Here is a 23,617-nt window from a genome sequence, read left to right on the forward strand (position 1 = left end):
AGAAAAATGCGTGTGACAAACCACAGACAGGCAGACGAACAGCCCAGGCAGACAGGTGTTTACACAAAACCTTTAAAACGAATATTTTTAAATTGAAGTTTTAAAATAAGTAAATATCATTACCAGAAGCAGGAAATTGAAAGGAGGATAATGGAGATGTCGAAGGAAGTTAAGTAGGAGAAAAGGAAATATGCGGCATGAAAAAAAAATAATAAAATAATCAGCTTCGGTCAAAAGAAACCAACAGAACTCTAAAAAACTTGCACCGTAGTTGTTATGACCACCAACGCGATACCCTCATCACATGGCCGCGCACCGTGATGTCAGTGGCCACCTTGGCAATAGACCAGCCGTTACGATCGGAATGTCACTTTTAGGAAGCCTCTCCTGAACTCCAACCAGACTGAATTATTGTTTTGAAATTTTCAGAAACTGGCCTATAACATATGGTTAGTGTATACTAATTCAACTCTACAAATGCTATGCATAAAAACTAGAATTTTCACAAGGTTCACTAGAGCGAGCTTAGATCTTCCAGCACAGAGTAGTTCGACAAGGAGCAACTCTTTCACAAAAATTTGTTTTGAAGTGAAACGCATAATAGAAAGCCGATAAGGATGACATGTAGACTTTTGCTCTCATTTTGCGACAAATATGTACAGAAACATATATATTAAATTTAATTAATTCAATTTTAATATTTGAACTTCTAATCGCAAGTGCCACTCTTAAAACCTCCCCCAAATGCTTTAGTACACCTAAACCCAAGTACATTGATCTTGACAGTTTGGATTTTACCATGAACTTGGATACTTTATGTGCAAAGATACTTAGTAATTGTATGACGTAGAATAAGTTGACCCAACGTAAATCAAAATCAAGATGTTTATCTAATTATATAAAAGAAAGCGAAAAAGACATCTTCTTTACGTTTGATACCTAGACGCAATCTCATGTTGTCTTTAGATTATCTGATTATGAACTTTCAAAGAAAATATAATAAATCTGATCACACTTCTAGTAACAGTTCCTTTGTGAAATTACTTTCCGAATTCGAACCAGTCTAGTCTGGACCGTGGCATTAACCACGGTAACTCAAGAGTTGAGTCGGCCCCAATAAACCTATTTTACTGTGTATTTCTTGAACTAATTATTCACTTTAGATATTTGTGTTTCCAAATGGATACCAACAGTGTTAACTATCAAGCCTTAAAAAAGTATAAAAATCAGATATTTGCCACATTAGCAGGTTTGTGTCATTTATTTTGTATGGTACCATCCATTTTCCATTTTCCAATTTCAGTGAACATAATTACATTTTCGCAAGGACACGGAATTGCGTGGTGTGCCCCTTCTCTTCCGCTTCTACAATCTGAAAATTCTCCTCTCATCTCTGGGCCTATTACTGTTGAGGAGGCGTCATGGATTGGATCAATGGTCTGCATTGGGGGTGTCATTGGAAGCTTTTTATTTGGTGTATTAGCTGATCAAGTGGGCCGAAAAAAGGCTCTCTATTTACTCATCATACCGCACATAGTATGTAACTTTCTATGGCTTTGATATTTCCTCTTGTTGATCATATACATTATATATAAGTAGGTGTGACAATTACAGGCGACTTTCAACTTTTAGGGTTTCTGGTTACTCATAATGTTTGGTACCACACCAGTTCATTTATACATTGCCCGGCTACTTAGCGGAACATCGGGAGGTGGTGCTTTTATTGTTATCCCAATCTTTGTTGCCGACATATCCGATAACAAGTAAGAAATCGTATCAATTTTTTAGAAATAATTTTCTTTAAAATTAGAAATAACAACAAAAAGTAACCATTAAAATACTGCTGATGTCAAAGAAAGCGTACTTGGCTAGAAAGGAATCATTCTTCATCCGCTCATTTTCCCGTCACAACCATTATTCATCCGGTTTTTTTTTTAAGGTTTGGTGTAAAATGAAAGCTTGTTAAAAGCAGTTTACTGTATGTCTGTCTGCCTCACACACGTTGTTAGAAAGTGGTTTACCTATCGACACGAAATTTTGTACCGCTCGTAACATCTGCATTGACAGACATCGTGTAGTTCTATCATTGTCACATTGTTGCGCCTTTTCGTACTTCTTCCATGGTTAAGCATACCTATGTCTCTCACCAGAATATCGATTGGAATCATGCTGCTACCACCAGTAGTGCCTCATGTGATATTATTCTAACCGTAAGCGTCTTTGCCCACACGGGCAGCGTATTTAGGAGACGGGTTCATAGTGAATTCGGCACCTTTTTTGACAAGAATACTCTAGGTGTTCCCCAAAGCTTAGTTCGCTGTCAATCGGTCACCACCCCGCGCTTGAATTTGAAGCGGAGCTCCCTCGTTCTGAACCCAAAACCAATCGTCAATCCACTAAGTTTAACTTCCGCAAAGCCAATTTTGGCGGTCTGAACTCACCTTTAGCGTCTTTCAACTGGGTACATATATTAAGCAACTCATCCTGTGATCAAGCTGTAGACACCTTTTACATTATCCTGTCCGATCTCCTCTCCTGTTATGTCCCTCCTTCCGCTCCCTGTCTATGTTCGTACCCGACTTGGTACACAACGGAAATTCTTATTAACATTCGCTTGAAACATACACTGCGCACGAAGTTCCGTGCTTCTAAGAATGACGCCGACTTTGCTCACTTTAATACTATACGATCTACTATGAAGTCAATGGTCAGAAAAGTGCGTAAAAGGTACTTATTGAGCGTCGAAACCGCCGATGCCCCCGGTAACTTAAAACCCTTTTGGTCTCACGCTCGCAATTCCCGTCATCCCACTCAATCTCTTCCTTCTTCTACCAGTTTCGCTGATCCCACTGCGAGTCCCCACAACAATCCTGCGACCTACTCTGCGACCTACCCTCCACCCTCTACACCTCTCATAACTGCAGGCTGCTCAAAATCTCAGGCCATTCCTCTCCTTACGCCTTCCTTGGTTGAGTTCCTTGTTGGTAATCTTGACCCCAACGTCGGACCTGGCCCCGATGCGCTTCCTAACCTCTTCCTCCTTAACTGTAGAAAACACATTTCCCTCCCTCTGAGTATAATCTACAACACAAGTCTAGATGAATGCTACTTTCCCCGTCTCTTGAAAGGGGCCCTTATCATCACTATCATCAAGTGCGGAGACCCTTCTCTTGCTATGGACTACCGCCCCATTTCTCTTCTCTCCTCTTGCTCCAAAATCATCGAAAGATGCATCAACGACTGGTTGACCGCGCACTTCGATCATCCCCATTATCAAGGAGCAGCATGGTTTCGTAAAACATAGATCTACGGTTTCAAACCTTGGTCTTTACCAACTTTGTTGCTAAATACTTGAATTCAAAACAGGAGATACATGCTATTTATACCGATTTCTCCAAAGCCTTTGATACTGTTGACCATAACATTCTCCTCTCTAAACTTTCATTACTAGACTTCCCTCCTTCAGTCATCTCCCGGCTTGGTACTCCTATCTCTCATACCGTTCCTGCAAAGTTTCTTTTCATGGTTACTCATCTCCTTCCTTCTCTCCTCCTCTGGTGTTCCCCAAGGCTCTATACTTGGCCCGCTACTATTCCTATTTTTTATCAATGCCCTCGCCTCCATCCTCACCTGGCCGTATGTGCTTTACGCAGACGAGCTTAAATTGTTTGCCTCTGTTTTGTCTCCATTGGGCTGTGCTCTATTACAATCCAACCTTGATAATTTAGTTCGTTAGCGTTCGGTCAACAAGCTGACACTGAATGTCAACAAATGCCACTGGATGTGCTATTCGCTTAAACCCTTCCCACCATCCTTTTCCTATTCTCTCAGTGGACAACCCCTTTCAATACTGACCTCCTTCAAAGACCTGAGTGTAATATTCGACGACAAACTTCGTTTCAATTTCCACTTCGTCGACATCATCAATAGAGCTTCCAAAATGTCTGGTTTTATTCTACGTTCCTCCTACAACTTTACCTCATCCAGCCCTCCTTAACACTCTTCAATTCCCTTGTCCGAAACATCCTTGAATATTGCTGAGTAGTCTGTCCCCCCCCCCCCCTCCGCCGCATTCGGGGCTGCCGCGTTTTTGAAGTTGTACAACGAAAATCCAGCTGGACCCTCTTTTACAAAAACAACCTTCCACGGATTGATTATCCATCAGGACTCCGCACCCTCAATCTCCCTTCCCTACAGCAACGCCTTATCTTCTTTGATATGTGCTCTGCAATTGTCTGATGGACTACTCCGCCAACTCGGATATTACTTTTCGTATCGCCTCGTCTCATAACACACGCAGTGTGGACATTTATGATGCACCCTTCGCGGAGCTCGTGATTTACTTCCACTCTCCGATCCCGAGGCTATGCCGGTCCTACAACTCCCTACAGCTTGGGTCCTTCGACTCTATTTCCCTTTCTCGTTTTAAGCATAACATAAGCCATTCACTTGCTCCTCCCTCTGAGGACAATATATAATAAGGAAGTTGTTTTCTGTGTATTGGAAGGGTGCAATGACCAATTAGACGGTGAACCTTGGTTTTGTTATCTTTTGTTAACACCCAAACGATCTAATGGCAGGCTTGATGCTTGAACAAAGTGCCACCAATGACGAGGCGATGTATGCTGTAGAAAGCTGCAAACAACACACCGTTACTGTTACGGTCCCCATCTTAGCACTCAGATCTGTTGCCACGTTCGCAATGTCTCTTTAGGAAGCTTCACCTAGACGCACAGAAAGCGTTCGCTTCATATGCATCGGAAGTCTCCATTGGGGCGTAATACCGGCCTTATTTAAATGTTTCTCATCCTGGACTGAAATCTGCAGCTAGTATCCTGTCTGATACCGGTTGCTAGCACAAGAGGACGCGCCTGGCGGATGTAGTAAATATTAATCCGACCCCGAACTCACGTTTACTTCAGGCAGACTTGCCACATTATAAAATACTGCACCGCAGGAGGGAAATGAGTGCCCGCCAGAATCCCACCTCTTACCTAGCTCAACTCGAGAAAGTCCAGCCTGTACTGTTAAAATTCTTGCTGAAGAGAGAGAAAGCAAAGGAACATTATGGGGAACCTCGATAGCGCCATGGAAAAGTATCAATCAAATTATAAACCGTAAACTAAAAAAAAATGTCCTTGCCGAAAGGATATTGCCGAAGCTTGGTAGCCGATTCCGTAGCATAATTAATTTCGATATTTGCTAATTATTAGCCCACTTTCACTTTCATTGTCCTTTCACTCTCGTTGTAATGATCTGTTTAAGTAAGTCCTGCGCTACCTAGCACTGATTGAAGTTGGCTTGCATCAACCTTATCCTCGATTTGCAATGTAGGGTCTCCTGTCCTGTCTGCTGCTGCCTGAAATTTGCCGATGATCAACACAGTTCTTCCCTTTGAGAGTGTGGAATTTGGGTCAGCTCCACATTCCTTGCTGATATGTTCCCCGCCTCTCCTATCTCCAAGCCAAGGTAACTAAAGCATTTTCTTCTTTTTATTTCAGCGTCATCTGCTCCCTAGACAGTTCAAATGGTTGGCTTTTCGTAGCGCTTTTCTACTGTCTCTTCAAGTCCGATAATGTTCTTGGAGACTATATTGGTTGGCTCAAGAATCTGAGATAGTTATATCTCTAGATTTCTCGGACTCTAACACTCTCTACTCTCCACTCTACTCTACTTTCTAGGGCCGCCTAATAAGGCCAACGCGATATCCCAAATTAGTGAGCCTCCATTTACCTAGGGATGTTAGTGTATGATAACTGCCCTAGATTTAAGACGCGATCGTATCCTCCACCAATCTTTCGTTGTCCGAGGTACCAATATGCTACATATCCTCCTTGCATGGTCCACCCCTTTTTTGTGTAATTGTGACTACATACGCTTCGTCATCAGCTTCAGCTATCTTATTCACCTGGGCCACTTTCTTGAGGGTTAACCCCTTGTTCTTCTTGGGGGTTTGCTGTTCTGTTGATTCGTTGAACTATTCATGCAGGAACTTTTGCGGTTTTCCCTGTCCCGTCCTCTGAATGGGTCACTTATGTTGCCTGGCTCATTTTTCACCGATGCTTTCACTCCTCTTTCATCATGAACCTTACCCCTCATAAACGATAAGGTCAATAGAGTTGATGATGTAATATCTTTCCCCAAACTCGGGCCGCATACAACAAGATTAATTTTAAGATCACCACCACCGTCGGAAGCAGCCTGTAATTATAAGGTGGCCTTTCTGGATTATCGTTGCAGAGCTATATTTGCGAAGGATACTTTGTTGTAAGTAGACTGTACTGCTTATAACTGAGCTGCATGTCAATCCTCACTCCCAAGTATTTGATGGCCAGCTTATAAGTAATGACGCTATTGCTAGCTGTAAAGAGCATCCAGTCCAGCACTATCTAAGCAGCCATTACCACTGCTTAACTCGAGTGAGTGTAACTCAGCATTTTCCAGCTGCTATACGATTACAACCAATGCTATATCATGGGAAGAACCCACCACTGTGGCCGTGTTCTAAATTTTATCATGTGCTTATGAGCGAATCCGGTATTCCACGTAGACCCAAAACTTTATTGTCGCCTATTTTATTGCAAATCTCCAGCGATTCATTTGTAGTTACTGCAGTTACATATGACCGCCACACCCGTCAGGGATACCTAAAAGGTGTCAGCGTCCCTCTCTTGCCAGTGATGTACCGCTATGTGATTTGTACAGATGATCGACCTCTAATCTCTTCCATTACAATTTTATAGGTGAACTCACCCCCGCCTTTGTATGTGCCTCGGGGCAGAGCTAATTAAAACATTCCCACCTGCTCAGTGAATGGAGGATTTATGCGGCCTTCTTTATGGTATATGCATACTCTTTTTGCACCTGATTGATTCTGCCATTCCGGTGGGTTGACCCCAAGCTGTCAATTCACCATTCCACCAATCGTTGGACTTTCTACTAGGGAATATGTATCTCGTAGGTATGGGCGCGTCATATATCTTGGCGATGAATCGAGTGACCTGGAGAGCTTTTTTCCGTGGTTCGCTTGCCTTAGGAGGTTGGTTTTATGTAGATCAACCTGATATTCTTTTCCGCTTTGTATGACTCTCTCCCTAATTGAAAAGTCATTTTCTAGTGATCACTATGAGTGGTAGGAGATACTACACACGGATCCAAGGCTGACAAGGGTCGGATCTACAATCTTCATCATTGTCATGTCCGAACATGGGACACTTGAAGTACTCCTTTAATCTGATCTGTTCTTTGAGATGGCAGAGAAAACATCCAATTCGAACTTTTCCTGTTGTTAACAATTTTTGCGCTGTCTCTGTTGGTGTTGGCAGCACGCGTTATGGCCGTTTGAGACCATGTAGTTTTTTGAAGCTCACAGTTGATTCTTCTACTAGTTCCTCAACTTAATTTGTTCTTTCAATACAATGCAAACTTCATCTACGGATATCACTTTGTCGAAATCCTTGTATGTCGATCTTATGTTTTTGGGCACGTACTGTGACATTCTTCCCAAGTGTTCTTAGCTTGATTGCAGAAGCCGTTCGTTTTACCCGAGCTAGAATTTTTCATCTCAAATATGAGATCACCTTTCTGAGTCCTCCAGATCTTGCTGGTATTTCCACCTAGATCTATTAGGACGAGGTCAGCTTTGACTTTTTTTTGAAGACTTTCAAGCTTCCGCTTTTTCTTTGGACTGATGAGCTGCGATCGAGGGATATTGAGGGCGCAAGTCCAAGTGCATTCCCGCGGGTGACCAAGGACTCCCAAAAACAGCCGATACTGGGGTTCCTAGCCCCTACAGCGTAAGTTTCCCCCTTCCATCAAACTAATGTTTTGGATATACTTTCCATAGCCATTTTGATGCGCGCATGTTTACATGACTGTTCCCCTGTTTATCTGTCCGTCTATCACACGCTCGGAAGCGGCTACACTTATTGAGATAAAATTTCAGCGGACTATGAGATCGCATACGTACAGTGAATGTCCCGTTTTTGTGTAGAATTGATGTGGCGGCCAAGCAAGCTTAGAGTACATGCTTAAATAACCAAAGACCATATCACAAAGCTGGAGCAGGAATGGAAAACACTGAATTCTACGAAAGCAAGGTTAAGACAGATTATCTAAAGCTTCTCCCCATACAAGTCCTCTGGATTTGACGATTGGCTCATCATGCTGCAGAAGCAAATGCGGGCCGTAATCTCGTGGCAGAAAGAAATTGTTAGAGGCTACATCCAGCTGAAGTAAGTTCCTACTCCTATCCTGGAAATGAGTACTATTTGTCTTCAACCTTAAAGCTATAATAGAAGCATGAATACAAATTCGATCTTGCAAAAATGCTTCTATGCATGCATCTAAACTCCTATGTGAGGCATATTATCAACATAGTCGTGGTATTTTAAGAAACGTGGCATCTTTCATTAAACCTCTCCACATTTTCCAGCCAAGGCAAAATGAAGGAAGTCGAAAATAATGGGAGGAAAAATATCGGGATCAGAATCCATCCTTGGCGATATTTCCTCTGAGATTTTACCCTGATGCAGCACGTGACATTTTGTAACATCATATGTCATTTTGATTGTATTTATTAGTTCTTCCCGTCAAATTGGTGGTTCGGTCCTCTTATGAAAAGATTAACCAGCACTCAAAATATCGATATACTCCACATAACCCAAAAAATTTTTCCTTTTAAAAAATTTTGCTGAATTTCATGTGAAAATCAAAGTTTGTCTATATATTGATCTTCCATTTTTTCTCAGAATTCGTGGAGCTCTTGGATCAGTCATCACAATAAGTTTTAATACGGGATTGCTTTCAGGATTCATTCTTGCGTCACATCTTAGCTACAGCTTATATCCACGAATTATAATTGGATTTGCAGCATTTTATATCCTTGCAATATATTCTTTGCCTGAAACTCCTCAATATCTTATCAAAACTAAAAGAAACGATGAAGCGGAAAATGCGCTGAGGTTTTATCGAAATTTCGAAGCAGCAACTAAAGAGGAATGTCAGAAATTCAACGAACATCTCGCAAACTGGAAGGATACAATAAATGGTGGCGAAAAGAATAAGAAAGCGAGGATATCACACCGAGATTTCTGTGAGTATTTTGATTGTGCGTAATGGAGATGATTACTAAAATCACATTTTATATAAAGTCGCTCCTCAAATTCTAAATTAGGATATTTTAAGTATTAAGCCGGTCATCCCGTGTGAAGGCCGTTTTTTTCGCTTTTTTTAGAAATTTTTTGTCAAGAATTGGATAAAGGTGTTTTTCTGCTGCCACGCTAGAGGGCGCTGTGATCATCTTAAAGAAAAAAAGTAAACGGCATTTTAACATACAGACTTAACTACAGTCCGCAAACTAGGATTATGAAAAAATATTAAAAGCTAAATTTTTGGTGTTAAACTTTTTTTTGTGAATTTTGGTGTTTTTTCACGGCTTCTTCAATGAATAAAAAAAAACTACTAGGCAACTATCCTAGTTTGCGGACGTAGAAATATATTCTGAATAAGTCCTGAAAATTTCAAAGAATTTCAGCCGATTTTCAACATGCAGTTTCGAGAAAAACGTATTTAAAAAGTAGAATGCGATTTTCAGCCATAAACGTCTTAACTGACCATTAATCTGCGATGCCTAATCCATAAACATTAGGTTTCTTCAAGAAACACATGTACAGCCTTGGCTTCAATTGTTTTCCTTTTAGCGAAGTAATTCGAACGTCATTCGGACTGATAAATACGAGCTTTATTACGGCGATCGACATAAATCTGGCATGTGACTTTTCACGGATTTTTGCACCATATTGTTACTGGCGACGAAAAAGTACAAACCGTCCTAAGCATGAACATCGTCAGCAAAGCCTAATATCCACTAATCGGAGCACATGCCCTGCATTTTGTGGAATCACTTCAGTGTGGTAAACTATGATAATGTAAGGGTATATATATATGTAGGAACAACCAAACAATCTCTGAAAGACAGCTTTGTACAATATGACATGTACAATATTTATTGCCATATTAAAGACGATGTTGGACGAAGGAGGGCACACCCACAGCAGGATAGATAATCTGATTAATAATTAGAGCACCCCCAGACCCCACAGCAAAAAAACTCTGCCTTACTTAATTATTCTAGGTACCTGTAACTTGTGTAACTAACTTCGCTTATAAACACTAGGCTTAAATGTGCCTTCTTTGGTTTCTCTGTCTGCTGCTCTGCTCTGATGCCAACGGAAGTCGGCCTCGGCAGCATGGTTGCAGACAGAAGCTCAAGCAAGATTCGGTATCCTCCAAAATAGAAACTAATGTATGATATATATATATATATATATATATGGTTGCCATTCACCCCTAATTGGGTTTTAGCGCGTCAACCACACCTACACAACATCGTTTTTCGTTACTTGAATTCCACTTTCGTACCCCCCACGACTTCCCGATGCTCTCGTACTCCTCCTGTACTGTTCTGCCACGAGTGCCCTTGATATGACCCACTCGTCGTCCATCTTGGAAGAATGGATTCCACTGTATGGAGAAGTCCGCAATGCAATTATTGCTCCTTCTTATTACGTGACTGATCCACTGCTACTTTCGTCCTCCGATCACATCGCGTGCGAGTGTCAGGCCTGTGTGCCGACAAAGTTCCCCGTTTGAGACAATGTCCGACCATCCCACTCCGATGATACGACGCATATGCTACTACCATATGACAACATAAATAGGGGTAACGAAGATTTAAACTCTTAACTCCGCGAAAGGTTCAAAATGATATTCTCAGGCAGTTACCCAATGTATAGTATCTACCTTCTAATCGGCAAAATAGCTCTCCCTCAGTCGAGCGACAGCTGGGTCATACAAGCGGTCGATGTTTAGAGGATCGCAACTCTTTAACCCCGCAAGAAGTTAAACACGCAAGCGGTGGTGATTCGTTTCGAGGCGGATGTCAGCGCCTCTCTTGTTTCGCACATCCACGTCGCACAGTGCTTCGAATGTATGATGACAGTGGACAAAAATCCGAAACTTTGTAATCTTATAGGAAATTTTGAGCTGAACAAAAAAGTTCTTATAAACATGGGGTCGCAAATGCTTTCTTAGAGAGTTATAGTGTAATTTGTCTGAAAAACGCTTCTTTTTCCTGTAGGAAACGTCAATTGTTCATTTAACCTTTCTATCGTATCAATCTCCTCCAAGAAAAAAAGGGATTTATTGGCCACAAATTTTTAATTGATTCAGTACTGGTATTGCTGAAAATTAAAAAAAAAATGTTCAAGCATGAAGTTTTGGTAAATAAAAGTACCTAATTATTGGCAACAATATATTTTAAATTTTCAACTACATAATATAATTAAAAAAAACAAAACAAAGAATAAAAATTATCGAAAAAATCATTATTAAAAAAACAATATACCAAAGAAACAAAATCGGATAAATATATATATATATACATATCGGAATTCGATATAGAATCGGACGGAGAGTCAGATTTTTCAGACACAGATTAGTAACTAATCTGAGTCTGAAAAATTTTTGTCCGAGAAATCTGATTCTCCGTCCGATTCTAAATCAAATTCTGCAAGAGATCGATTTACTTCTGATTCTGTCAAATTCGGATTAACGGAAATAGGTACTAAATATTCCTCGATACATGAGTCAATTTCAGTGACTTTTTTTTTCTGTTTATGTCTTTCAGACGCGATATAAGGATCGGACATCAGCAATAAATTATTGATTAAATCAGTGCACATATTGATCCTTGAGGATTTTCGGGTGTGATGCAATCGATTGTGACGGACTATTTTGTGTAACGCTTCTAAAGCATCTTCCGACAAATGCCCTATTGGCATAACAAATGACTCTATTATGTCGGATCCGTGTATAAGAAGTTTGTGAAGGCTGCTGGGCATGTAGTACCATCCATATAGCGATAAATATAATTCATGGATAGACCTCAGCAATAGTCGGAACTTATCAATATTAATGAATCTACCTAGAGCAAGTACTCTTAATATTATGGATAAGTTCCTTACGAGTTCGACGTCAATTCCGGTGATTTGAGAAGTTAAGACTGGATTTGAAAAAAATCTCCTCGCAGGATCCCCATCATTTGATGAGCCATAACCTTGTTTAGGTGTATCCACTATAAGTCCCATTTTATCTTTGAACTCTTTCCTAATTCTTACCTTCTCAGCTTCTAAAAGCTTTTCTTTCTCCTCCCCTTTGGCTTGCCACTATTTAAATGACAACCTGTACGCTAGTGAAGAAGGCATTCCATTGATCTTATATATGCATGGAGAGATGACAACCCGAAACGAAAATGCTCTCTGTTAGGGGGTTTCTCATCTATGTTAATGGAATTCATATCTTTTGGTTTGGCCCCACAAATAAAACATCTCGCTGATGCATTAGTATCCGTTAAAACATTACAAACACTTCCGTCAACCATCGTCATTTCAAGAACAAAACTCACGTCCAGGGTATGGGTTTTAACAAACAATTTATGGTTGACGAGATTTTCTATTTGTGTCCTTATATGATTTTCTTCACATATTATTACAGATGAACATTCTTTCGTGAAAATAAATTTAATTGGCCTGCAATAAAATGTTGATCCCGGATGATCGTTTTGCCACAAAACTTCACTAGATTCAAAGTCAACTAGCTTCAAAGGGATGAGTGCTATTAAAAAGAGGTATTCATCGGTGCTCTCATTGTCGAGAAACCTTTGTTTGTACAAACTGTGCCCGCCACTGCCATCGAACCCCCATTTACATATTAAATTAGCACGTATATTTCTATCAAGGTCAAGTAATCTCGAAATAGAATCTACGGTGTTATTTAACAATTCTTGTAATGGTACACTTGCTGATACGTCTGTAATGTTAATGATCTTAGGCAAAAAATTTTTTTTCTCTTTTCGGAGTGAGTAGAGACTAGGGAATAAGTTTTCGTTGACATTATTCACAACACTTCTAAGGACATTATACTTCTTGTCAGAAAGGTCAAGGTCTAACTTTAATATTAGCGCTGCAGTCCCCGATAAAACTTCAGGGTTGCTCTTCTGTTCCCTTGTGTTCTGTGCAGTTGAAGCGAACTGAAGTTCCTCCGCAGAATAATTTTCTACCAAATGCTGCACTCGTCTCCTCTTCGTTCTGGCACAACACTCTTCAAATGACTTTTTCGGCCGACCACGCACTAAAGTGCTTGAACTTGCTTGCACACCGTATGTCGGCATACATTTGGTGACATACTCAGGAAAAGTGAGGGGAGTATCCAAAAACCCCTGATTCTTGGCTAAAAACAAGGTCCGATACCCTTTGCAGGAATCATACTTCTTTTGAAGCTCAAGGGAAGTTAATCGGGCCCATTTTGAGAGGTCATCGCAAGGTTCCAAATTCCACTTATCTCGAACCAAAGACAAAATTGCCATAGCTTTATCCTGTTTGGGAACGGAGACCCATTTTTCAAAAATGTCCCTCATCAGGATTCTTGAGTTTTTTTCTGAAAATGGGGGAAAAAATTCTTTAAGGAAAGTCTTGGAAAAATTTGATGTCACACAACGTTTCAGCATGAATCAAAGAAACTTTTTATGCTAAAATCCCAGAACCGTTTTTACCGTTTTTGAGAAAATGCGTTCTGAAGTTTAAAAAGCTTTGTCGTTTTAATGCTAGTTTATTATTACTTTGATTCGATCAAAAATGTATATACATACCTTCTGCTAGCTCGCACATAGTTTCCTGGCGCTTTTGTACCGAAAGAGAAGGAATAAAACTCACCACTGTTGTTAAACTGCTTCTTCATTAATTCGTTTCACCTTTGTTTACAAATATTAACATATATAGGCGAATATTTTCGGTTCAACCAATGTTGTTTTTCTCGCCTTTGAACCTCACAGAGTAATACCCCAAACAAAGAATCCGCAAAATAAAAAGTCGATTTTTTGATTTTTGTCCATTACTCGAAGCACTGTGCGTCGTCTAGATGGTATTTCTCGCTCGCTCGATTTTGTGATCTGCTCTTATTTGTATAATAACATTGCCCTGGATTTAAAACTCTTTTTAAGGTTTTGTTTGTAAAACAAAACCTTATTAAAATCGGTTTACTGTCTGTCTGTCTGTCCGTCTGTCCGTCTGTCTGTCTGTCTGTCTGTCTGTCTGTCTGTCCGTCACACGCATTTTTCTCGAAGACGGTTGTAGCGATTGGCACCAAATTTGGTAGAAAGGTGGGAACTGTGAACGCTCACGCATATAGTGAGTTACATCCTTTTACGACGAATTTAAGGGGGGGTCCCCATACATGCAAAGGGAGGGTGTAAATTTTTTTTTCATCAAATATAGTCATGTGGGGTATCAAATTAAAGGTCTCGATTAGTACTTTTCGAATCCGGTCTTAGTTTTGACATTTGTTGAAAAGGTGGGGGGTGCGGGAGATTGAAAGTGGTCATTTCTTTAATGAACCCATTCTCAGAAACTACTCAACCGAAAAATCTGAAAAAATCAAAGGGCTGTCACTATATGGTGCCTAGGCTCCGAAATACCCTCCATACCGATACCTGTTCAAATAAAGTTAATAATAGTACATTACTATAATTTTTAGTAATTGACAGGAAAACCCCCCTTAAGTTCATCCTAGAATCACAAAATTTTGCAACAATATAGGCTACAGCATAGAGCATGATCCTGGCAAATTTGGTGAAAACCACACTATTACTAACAAAGTAATACTAGGTCAAAACTATCGCTTCTCTGCAAATTCGAGACTATGAATGTCAATATCACTTGAAAGTGGAATTTTTCACATGATATATGCATATTTTACGTGCTACATGCTAATGGGACAAATGCACACCCAAATCTCTTTATAAAAGAAATACACAAAACCTTTCATACCTGAAGCGTCTAGCTTCCGGTTTCCCGACTTGTTTATCCTGTGATCAAAAAGTACCGGGAATAAATAAAACAACAAGTCGGGAATCCGAAAGCTAGACGCTTCAGGTATGAAAGGTTTTGTGTATTTCTTTTATAAAGAGAATTGGGTGTGCATTTGTCCCATTACCATGTAGCACGTAAAATATGCATATATTATGTGAAAATAGCCACTTTCAAGTGATATTGACATTCATAGTCTTGAATTTGCAGAGGAGCACAGATTTGACCTAGTATAACCTTGTTAGTAATAGTGCGATTTTCACCAAATTTGGCAGGATCATGATCTATACTGTGGCCTACATTGCTGCAAAATTTTGTGATTCTAGGGTGAACTTAAGGGGGGTTTTCCTGTCAATTACTAAAAATTATAGTAATATACTATTATTAACTTTATTTGAACAGGTATCGATATGGAGGGTATTTCGGAGCCTAGGCACCATATAGTGGCAGCCCCCTGATTTTTTCCAGATTTTTGGGTTTGGTAGTTCCTGAGAATGGGTTCGTTAAAAAAATGACCACTTTCAACCCCCCGCACCCCCCACCTTTTCAGCGAAAGTCAAAACTAATACCGGCTTCGAAAAGTACTAACCGAGACCTTTAATTTGATACCCCACATGACTATATTTGATGAAAAAAAAATTTTCCCCCCCTTTTGCATGTATGGGGACCCCCCCTTAAATTCGTCGTAAGAGGATGTAACTCACTATATGCGTGAGCGTTCACAGTTCCCACCTTTCTACCAAATTTTGTGTCAATCGCTGTAACCGTCTCCGAGAAAAATGCGTGTGACGGACAGACAGACAGACAGACAGACAGACAGACAGTAAACCGATTTTAATAAGGTTTTGTTTTACAAACAAAACCTTAAAAATGAATTGATTTTCAGCAAACTTATTTTATCATTTAGCATATGTTTCATCCACTCGTCTATGTATTGTTCGTAGGCCGACAAAGCTCTCTAGTTGCATTCTGCTTTTTTGGCTTGGTTTTGTCTTCGAAGCGCCGTCCGGCCGACTGTTGACTTGTCTCTATGTCAAACTCGTAGACCCACATCTTATCACTAGTAATTATGCGTTTTATGAAGGCTGAGTCATTATCCGCTTCCGAAATCATGTCCTCAACAACCGTTTTTCGATGTTGTTTCTGCATAAATTCAGGTCGGGGACGAGCAGGACTGCGATATGTCTCATACTTAAAATTTCCCTCAAAAAGTACTGGTCTGGCGAGACAGCAGCCTTGTTGGCCGAGTCAAGAGGGAGTCTGCACCGGACTCATCTAAAGTGCCTCTGAGGGTATGTGGTTCCATTGGAACCGGCATGGGGTTCCAAAGCTCAGGCTTATTCCTGGGGGATCTCACCTTGGCAATTTGCGGCTGGCCGTCTAGTGGGAGTTTCATGGGGATTATGGTTATCTCCAAATCACCGACTAAGCCCCTTGTGGGCTTAAGGGTGGAGTTGCGTTGGTCAATTCGAGTACCGTGCGCGTCTTGTATCCACCAGCATGAATAACGAGCCTGCATTGAGTATAAACTACGAGCTCTGATTCATCATCATCATCAACGGCACAACAACCGGTATCCGGTCTAGGCCTGCCTTAATAAGGTACTCCAGACATCCCGGTTTTGCGCCGAGGTCCACCAATTCGATATCTCTAAAAGCTGTCTGGCGTCCTGACCTACGCCATCGCTCCATCTTAGGCAGGTTCTGCCTAGTCTTTTTTTTTGCCATAGATATTGCCCTGATAGACTTTTCGGGCTGGGTCATCCCCATTCATACAGATTAAGTGACCCGCCCACCGTCACCTATTGAGCCGGATTTTATCCTGTTTGTGATCACTAAATCAATCCGTGTCTTAAGAAGTCCCTGGGATTAGGCCGACATGGCGAGAATTCACTTCAAACCATCAACAATTAACCACAATGCTATCAATCTCTCTTGGGCTGACATTTTCGGGTACCACTTCTTTCACACACTTCTCACACTGTAATATTATATTATTATTTTCCAGTGGGGAGCTTTGGTCTATACAAGCACCGCCAAACCACGCGCGTCTTGCACCTTCGGAGCTTGGTCCAGTTTATGAAGCTTGTTTGTATCGCGGTTATTGTGGAGCCGGATAGCTATGTTGAGGGTGTAGTTTAAGTTCCTTCTCTCATTCACGAATTCTGTATAGCGGAACATATCATGCTTCGGGTCTTCGGGTGTAACAGCCCATCGGGGGACAATGGGGGGCTCGTCTAATCCGAAGCGACGCAAATTTTCGCTATAACACCGGGCCCCGTCACAAACTATGTTAGGCGGGTAATTCGTTTCCCCTTATTTTCGCTCAGCCAATTTCCACGGGATTAACGTATGGGTACAGAGGCCTATCTCGGAATTATCCCACCGGTGTTGCATCTCCTGTGCAGTTCTTTCCTAGTCGCTTTTTAAAACCTTGGAATGGTCGTCTCGGATGGATTCGCCCTTCTACTCTAATTGAGACAGTGCCTTTACCAAAAGATCTAAGGGGATCATTCCCACTATGATACAAATTATACGCGATGTACACCCTGGGCACGATTGTCCGGTATACCTAGATAGAGCGACATATATTAGGATGCGTTTCACTAACCGTGCTATAAGTTGCCTAGGGGCCTAGGGCTATAATTTGGAATCATCCTGTTTATCGATGAACTAGCCTTTGTTGCCCTCTTCCGCGTTTAACCAAAATGTCCTCTGAAGCTCAACTTGGCATTGATAATTATCCCCACTTATCTAATAACCGACTTTGAAACGATTAGGTGATTACTAGCCCGGGTTTTCGATTTACTGCGATAGGTAATAACTACCGCTTCTAGCGACCAAGTCCAATTTAGCCATTCGTAACCATGCTTAGATGATATGAATTGTTTCACTTCCTTAAAGTTCTATGTCTTGAGTTTGTTTCGCAATTAGCACCGCCGCCAGATTGTCTGCAAAACCAATCCACGTTTTCTCCTTTGGCAAAGGCCAAGTACTCCATGATGCATTATCTTCTTCGAAAGAAGTTTCAATCCGGATTTTTGAGAACACTTGTTTTCAAAATGCAGCCTTCCGGCCCGCCGTCTTCCGTCTTGTACCAGAAAAGCCTTTTGGAGAGGTAACTCTCGATTAACCGAGCTAAGTTAATCAAATCTAGTTGGGGGCTTCGATGGCAGACAGGAAACTTTAAAGTATTTCACTGCGCGAAAAACACTTAGCAACCAACTTGAGGGTTTCTTTCGGGTTCCCGTCCAATCCAAACACTCTCCTATTACATGTACCAATTTCTCACAGTTATTCCTCGCTAACAGCAAGAATTGAGAAAATATCCTGTAGAATCTTACCCTGTGGTCCACTTTCTACCCATACGGACAGCAGCTCACACTTCCGTGTTTGTCTTAGGCCTAGGGAGTTGAAATAAAGACACACATAGCAATTCCGTTTTCTTTCCCGTATAACCCTTTTAAGGCTACTACAAAGATGTATATCCTGTGTGTCCAACTCCTGATGTTCTAGTTTCTCCCTTGCCCTTTGGCCAAGTTCCGTTGCTTCCGAAGAAGATAATCTTAGCGTCAAGATTTCCCGATTCTGCCAATAGCTTGGTCTTCTATACAGCTACGTCGGCAGAAATGACACTTCCTAGATATACGGAATCGATGAAGAGAAGCTGAAGGGAAGATCTAAACCCCGCGCACCGTTTCAAAATGATCTGCAGGGTGTTGATGTGGTCAGTACAGGAGGATCCGGAGTGAAAACCAGCGTGCCTTCGGTCGGTTAAGATACCGAGATCGAAGTTTAATGGGTCCTAGGATTATTTCAACTACTATCTTTGCTATGGTAGGGAGCACGCAGATACAACTCTAATTGTCACATTCAAAACGGGTGTTCTTATTTGGAATCTTGACAATCAAACCCTTCGTCCACTCTTTGGCATAGATCTCGAACGAGTGGATGCTGCAGATCTGTAAAAACTGCAGGTGCAATGATAAATAACTCAGCAGGGAGGCCATCGGGCGGCTTTACTCCATTTGAATATATTGATGGCCGGAATGATTTCTCTACTGGTTGAAGAAACAGCCTGTATCCACATGTTAAGGTGACTAGTTACTTATCCACATGTGATGCGGTTAAGAACCGTAGTGAACTGTACCTTGCACCTGTTCGCCATTGTGAATGATAACTGCACCGGTAACGTTCTTCACAAGACCATCAAAGGATTAGCGACCAAATGCAAGTTGTTCCGTAAAGCGGTATACACTTCAGAAATCATTGCGTTATGCGGGATCTTCTGCTTTCCTGACAGCGCAATAATAAATTTATTTTTATCAGGACTTACGGTACCTTGAACTGCCCCGGAGTTCGCGCGGTATTGGAGTCGGTGCGTCACACCTGTTACCACTTGCGCGGTCATTGGAGTCTTTGATTCCTTCCGTTTTTCAACAATAATCTGGTTGCTCGTACGATTTCGGCCCGTTGAAACTGACCTGATTTTATAGCAGGCGCTGAGTTCGGACAATGCACTGCGAAGCTGCATAAATCCACAAACCTGCCACCATTATCGTTACGGTTGCTAAGACCATGTTTCTCTATCGCATGTCCGAGCAAGGCCGTGTCAGAACACACTTTGGCATTTAGATTACCCATCACGATTACAATGTCACTTTTAGGAAGTCTGTCTTCAATTGAGTGTAATTGCACGTGGAAAGCATCCTTCTGCATTGGAAGTCTCCGCTGAGACATAGCACTGTTCAGTTGGGATCCTCCTCAACGTTGACCGGAATCTAGGCTCCTGTCAGAAACCGGCCGGGAATCGTCGACCGACGCCGAATTCGTGTTTACAATCACTCGGCTTTCCACAGTACAAAAACACTTCGCAGTAAGAGGGAGAAGAGTACCCTTCAGAGTCTAACCATCTTACTTCGCAATTCTCGCTCATTTTGGAGAAAGCGAGCATTTCTGAGGCGTATTAACTATAATAATCATTAGAGTCTAGATTGGTCACTATATAGATTACATGTAGGTAATCTAGATGTCTATATTGCCCTTGCTGTTCACATTTCTTTCAGGGAATCAACTACCAATTACAAATTTGTTATCTTTATCTTTTCAGTAAAGCCGGCTGCTGTTCGGGGTTTGCTAGTGAGCCTTGTCGTATTATTCTTGAATCAAGCCAGTGGATTGTTCGCCTTGATCAACTACACATCGAACATATTCGAAATGTCCGGATCAAGTATGGATCCAAATACATGTACCATCATCGTAGGAGCTATTCAACTATTGGGAACATTCTTTGCAACCAACTACGTCGACAAGATGGGTAGAAGGATCCTATTGATCATGTCCTGCTTAGGGGTTGCCTTAGGAAGCTTTGCGCTCTCCATTTTCTCATTCCTCAGCACCACTCACGACTTGTCCTCCTTAAGCTGGATCGCAGTAACAAGTGTCTCATTTTCAATATTATTAGGGTCGTTTGGACTAATACCACTGCCATCGGTAATAATAACGGAGATCATGCCACAAAAGGTAAGTTCACCTGGAATTCTATTAAAAGCGATAATAAATGAAGAAATTATTTTCACAGATAAGCGCAACTGCAGTTACCTTTTGCTTGTCCGTTCATAGCGTCATCGCATTCATAGTACTAAAAATCTACCCCATAATGATGGTAGATTTGGGATTGTACGGTGTAATGGGAATATGTGGTGTAATTTGTGTACTAGGAGCCATAGGAATTTACTTTTTTATGCCTGAGACGAAGGGGAAAGATCTGGATCCCACCGAGGCCGATTAAACGAATCACAACAAATATTTTAAGAAGGGACGCATAATCGAATTATGCCCAATTTATTTTTAGCTAAAATAAACCGGACAAAAACAACCAAAAAATTTTGCTCTACAGAATAAACGAAGTAAGTTGTTTGGTGTGCACTTCTATTCTTCTCCAAAAACTTTAAACGTTCGTATCTTCTTCGTTATTGAGAATTTCGAAAAGAGGAGCTTAATTCGTGATCACTTGGATAGAGCAGAATTAGACCTCCGAAATGGGAGGGAGGTGTGAGGCAACGTACTCTATACTATCCTCAGTAAAACAAAAATAAAATGCTGAGATCAGGGAAAGAGATAAAAAAAATATAGTTGGAATTATTCCACTACGCTTATTCCTGCCTGAGCTCTCTTGATGACAGGTCCCGCGACAGGCCGACCAATAAAATGCATACAATGTCGTTAGAAACAAGATGGTCGGATTGAGTCACAAGCCTCAGTCGACGCGGCAGGACGGGCCCCGATCCTGTCGAGAAATGGACAAGGGTTCCTGACGCACGGACGGTGTCAAGACGTAAGCAAGTTAGTCCGAACAAAACAAATACGTCAGTGCACGGTAAATGTTGGCACCCTAACTGCAAAAACCGAGGAACTCGCAAGGGCCTCTCGGAGAAGATGCATTGATACCTGCGCTTTGCAAGGAACCCAATGGTCTAGTGCCAAAAATTGCGACGTTGAACAAGAACGCGATAGAAATGGCGCGGACACCCATGACCTTGTACTCATGAATACATAGTTCTTCAAACAATTGTCTCATCTTCCTACATTTTATAGTGGGAACAGTAAAACACAAATCGACTATATTTTAATAAGACACCGACATTTTACCACTGACACTGATTGCAAAACCGTTCCTAATGAGATAATCGCACCTCAACATCGGCCGTTCATTGCCGTCCTACGAATTAAGCCACCGATAAAACAGCGTGAGCGCCGCGCTTTAAATGGAGGTGATTTCGCGAGAAGAAAGAAGAAACGATCTCACTTACGCTATTACCAACCATTACGAATATGGAAGAATCGTGGAACCAAATGAAAAGCTCGCAAAGCGGTCTCTGCAACCCTCGGGGTCACTAAGCCGGATAAGCGGTACTTCAACCGAGATACTGGGCTTTGGATTGATGATGTTCAAATTAAGGTCCTTGAAAAGAAACGCCTCTACCACAAATTTATCCACAATAAAACACTGTCCAATTGGCAAATTTATAAGAATGCCAACCGGGAAGCAAAGACAGCAGTCGCTGTCACCCGAGCGGAACAACACAAACATCTTTATAATGAACTGGACACTCAGGATGGCGAGAGAGATCTGTATCGACTTGCCAAAAGCCGTAACGAACGCACACAGGATATCGAAAAATTCTGTTGCGTTAATGACAAGAACGGTACTTTGCTTACCAACCGTCTAGCCGCAACGGATAGATGGCGAGAATACTTCGAGTAGACTTCTACTAAAGAATTTGCTAACCCTCCTCTTCCACAATTATTGCCGACATTTGGAGCAGTCCCACCTGTCAGCGCAACTGAAAACCAGGAGGCAATAAAACGAATAAAATCGGAGAAAGCCACAGGACCTGACGACATCGCCCCACACTGTGGCGCAGTATATTCTTTGATTGGGTTATTCAGGAAGGTAAAACACCATCTCACTGGCAAGAAAATACTACTCTTGACAACCGTATTCGCGAAATCGTTTAAATAACTGTGAATCAACACGGGTTTGTCAAAAACGGCGGAACTACTGACGCAATACACGCTGCGCGGTTACTCATGGAGAAACACCATGAGAAGCATCGCCCTCTTTACATTGCATTTCTCGATCTAGAGAAAGAGTCTGACCGTGTGCCGCACAAACTCATCTGATATGCTTTACGACAACACTTAGTGCCAGAAGAACTCGTGCGCTGGATTCAATTGCTCTACCACGATCAGAAAAGTAAAGTTCGACATGTGGCGGGTGTATCAAAACCGCTTCGTATCTCTTCTGGTGTTCATCAAAGAAACACCCTCTCACCAATTCTCTTTGTTCTTGCAATGGACACCGTCACACGGGACATCCAACACCCGGCGCCCTATACACTGCTTTATGCAGATGATGTTTTCCTAACATCTAATAGCAAAAATAATCTCGAGCAACTTGTCAAAAAATGGAATGATTGCCTCACGCAACACAGTCTCAGATTGAATCAAAACAAAACTGAATTTTTGAAGACCGATCCCCATGAAATAGGCACAATCATTGTCAGCGGCAGTGACCTGCCCAAAATTGAATGATTTAAATACCTCGGGTCAACGTTATCAGTCAATGGAGAACTGCGTTACGAAATTGCTTCATGCATTAACGCAACCTGGATGAAGTGGCGTTCCATAACTGGTGTTCTTTGTAATCAATGTATCAACGGACGTCTCAGATCTAAAATTTACCGCAATGTCATCCGTCCTGTCGCCCTCTATGGTTCTGAATGTTGGCCGACTATAACAGACAATGAACGGCGTCTTGCGGTAATGGAGACTGGTGGCGTGACACGTTTTGATCACATCCGAAATGAGGATATCCGCGATCATTATGGGGTTACACCGATCGTGGAAAAACTACGAGAGAGGCGTCTACGGTCGCTGGTATGGTCACGCAATTCGCGCTAAGGAGAATCCACTTGCCAAGATTGGTCTGAACATCGAAGTCGATAGTAAACGGCCAAAAAGCCGACCCCGCTTGTGAACGGGACAAAGGCTGAAGAAAAAGAAGATGGTTCACGTGCCGAAATAGGAATCTTTTGGAAAACCTTAAACGGTCGTATCTCCCTTAATATTGAGAATTTAGAGAAAGGGAGTTTAATTCGTGATCACCTGTATGGAGGAAAATTATACCTC

General features: G+C 41.6%; 1 protein-coding gene across 1 annotated transcript; it reads left to right on the top strand.

Moving 5' to 3' along the window:
• The first annotated feature begins 1,044 nt into the window (after positions 1 to 1,044).
• Positions 1,045 to 20,810, top strand: LOC119656149 (facilitated trehalose transporter Tret1-like). Its single transcript, XM_038062485.1, has 6 exons — positions 1,045 to 1,249; positions 1,304 to 1,536; positions 1,633 to 1,763; positions 8,751 to 9,094; positions 20,034 to 20,446; positions 20,505 to 20,810. Exons 1-6 carry the CDS (start codon positions 1,180 to 1,182, stop codon positions 20,712 to 20,714), a joined length of 1,401 nt encoding a protein of 466 aa, XP_037918413.1. The 5' UTR covers positions 1,045 to 1,179; the 3' UTR covers positions 20,715 to 20,810.
• Positions 20,811 to 23,617: the final 2,807 nt, after the last annotated feature.

This window comes from Hermetia illucens, chromosome 4 (genome assembly GCF_905115235.1).
Source record: "Hermetia illucens chromosome 4, iHerIll2.2.curated.20191125, whole genome shotgun sequence".
NCBI lineage: Eukaryota > Metazoa > Arthropoda > Insecta > Diptera > Stratiomyidae > Hermetia > Hermetia illucens.

What these genes read in the sequence shown, in the direction of transcription:
- LOC119656149 (XM_038062485.1), top strand. Translation starts at nt 1,180, where the DNA reads ATGGATACCAACAGTGTTAACTATCAAGCCTTAAAAAAGTATAAAAAT. An exon ending in GCCGACATATCCGATAACAA is followed by an intron (nt 1,764 to 8,750) that starts GTAAGAAATCGT and finishes ATTTTTTCTCAG; the next exon opens with AATTCGTGGAGCTCTTGGAT. An exon ending in CGGAGATCATGCCACAAAAG is followed by an intron (nt 20,447 to 20,504) that starts GTAAGTTCACCT and finishes TTATTTTCACAG; the next exon opens with ATAAGCGCAACTGCAGTTAC.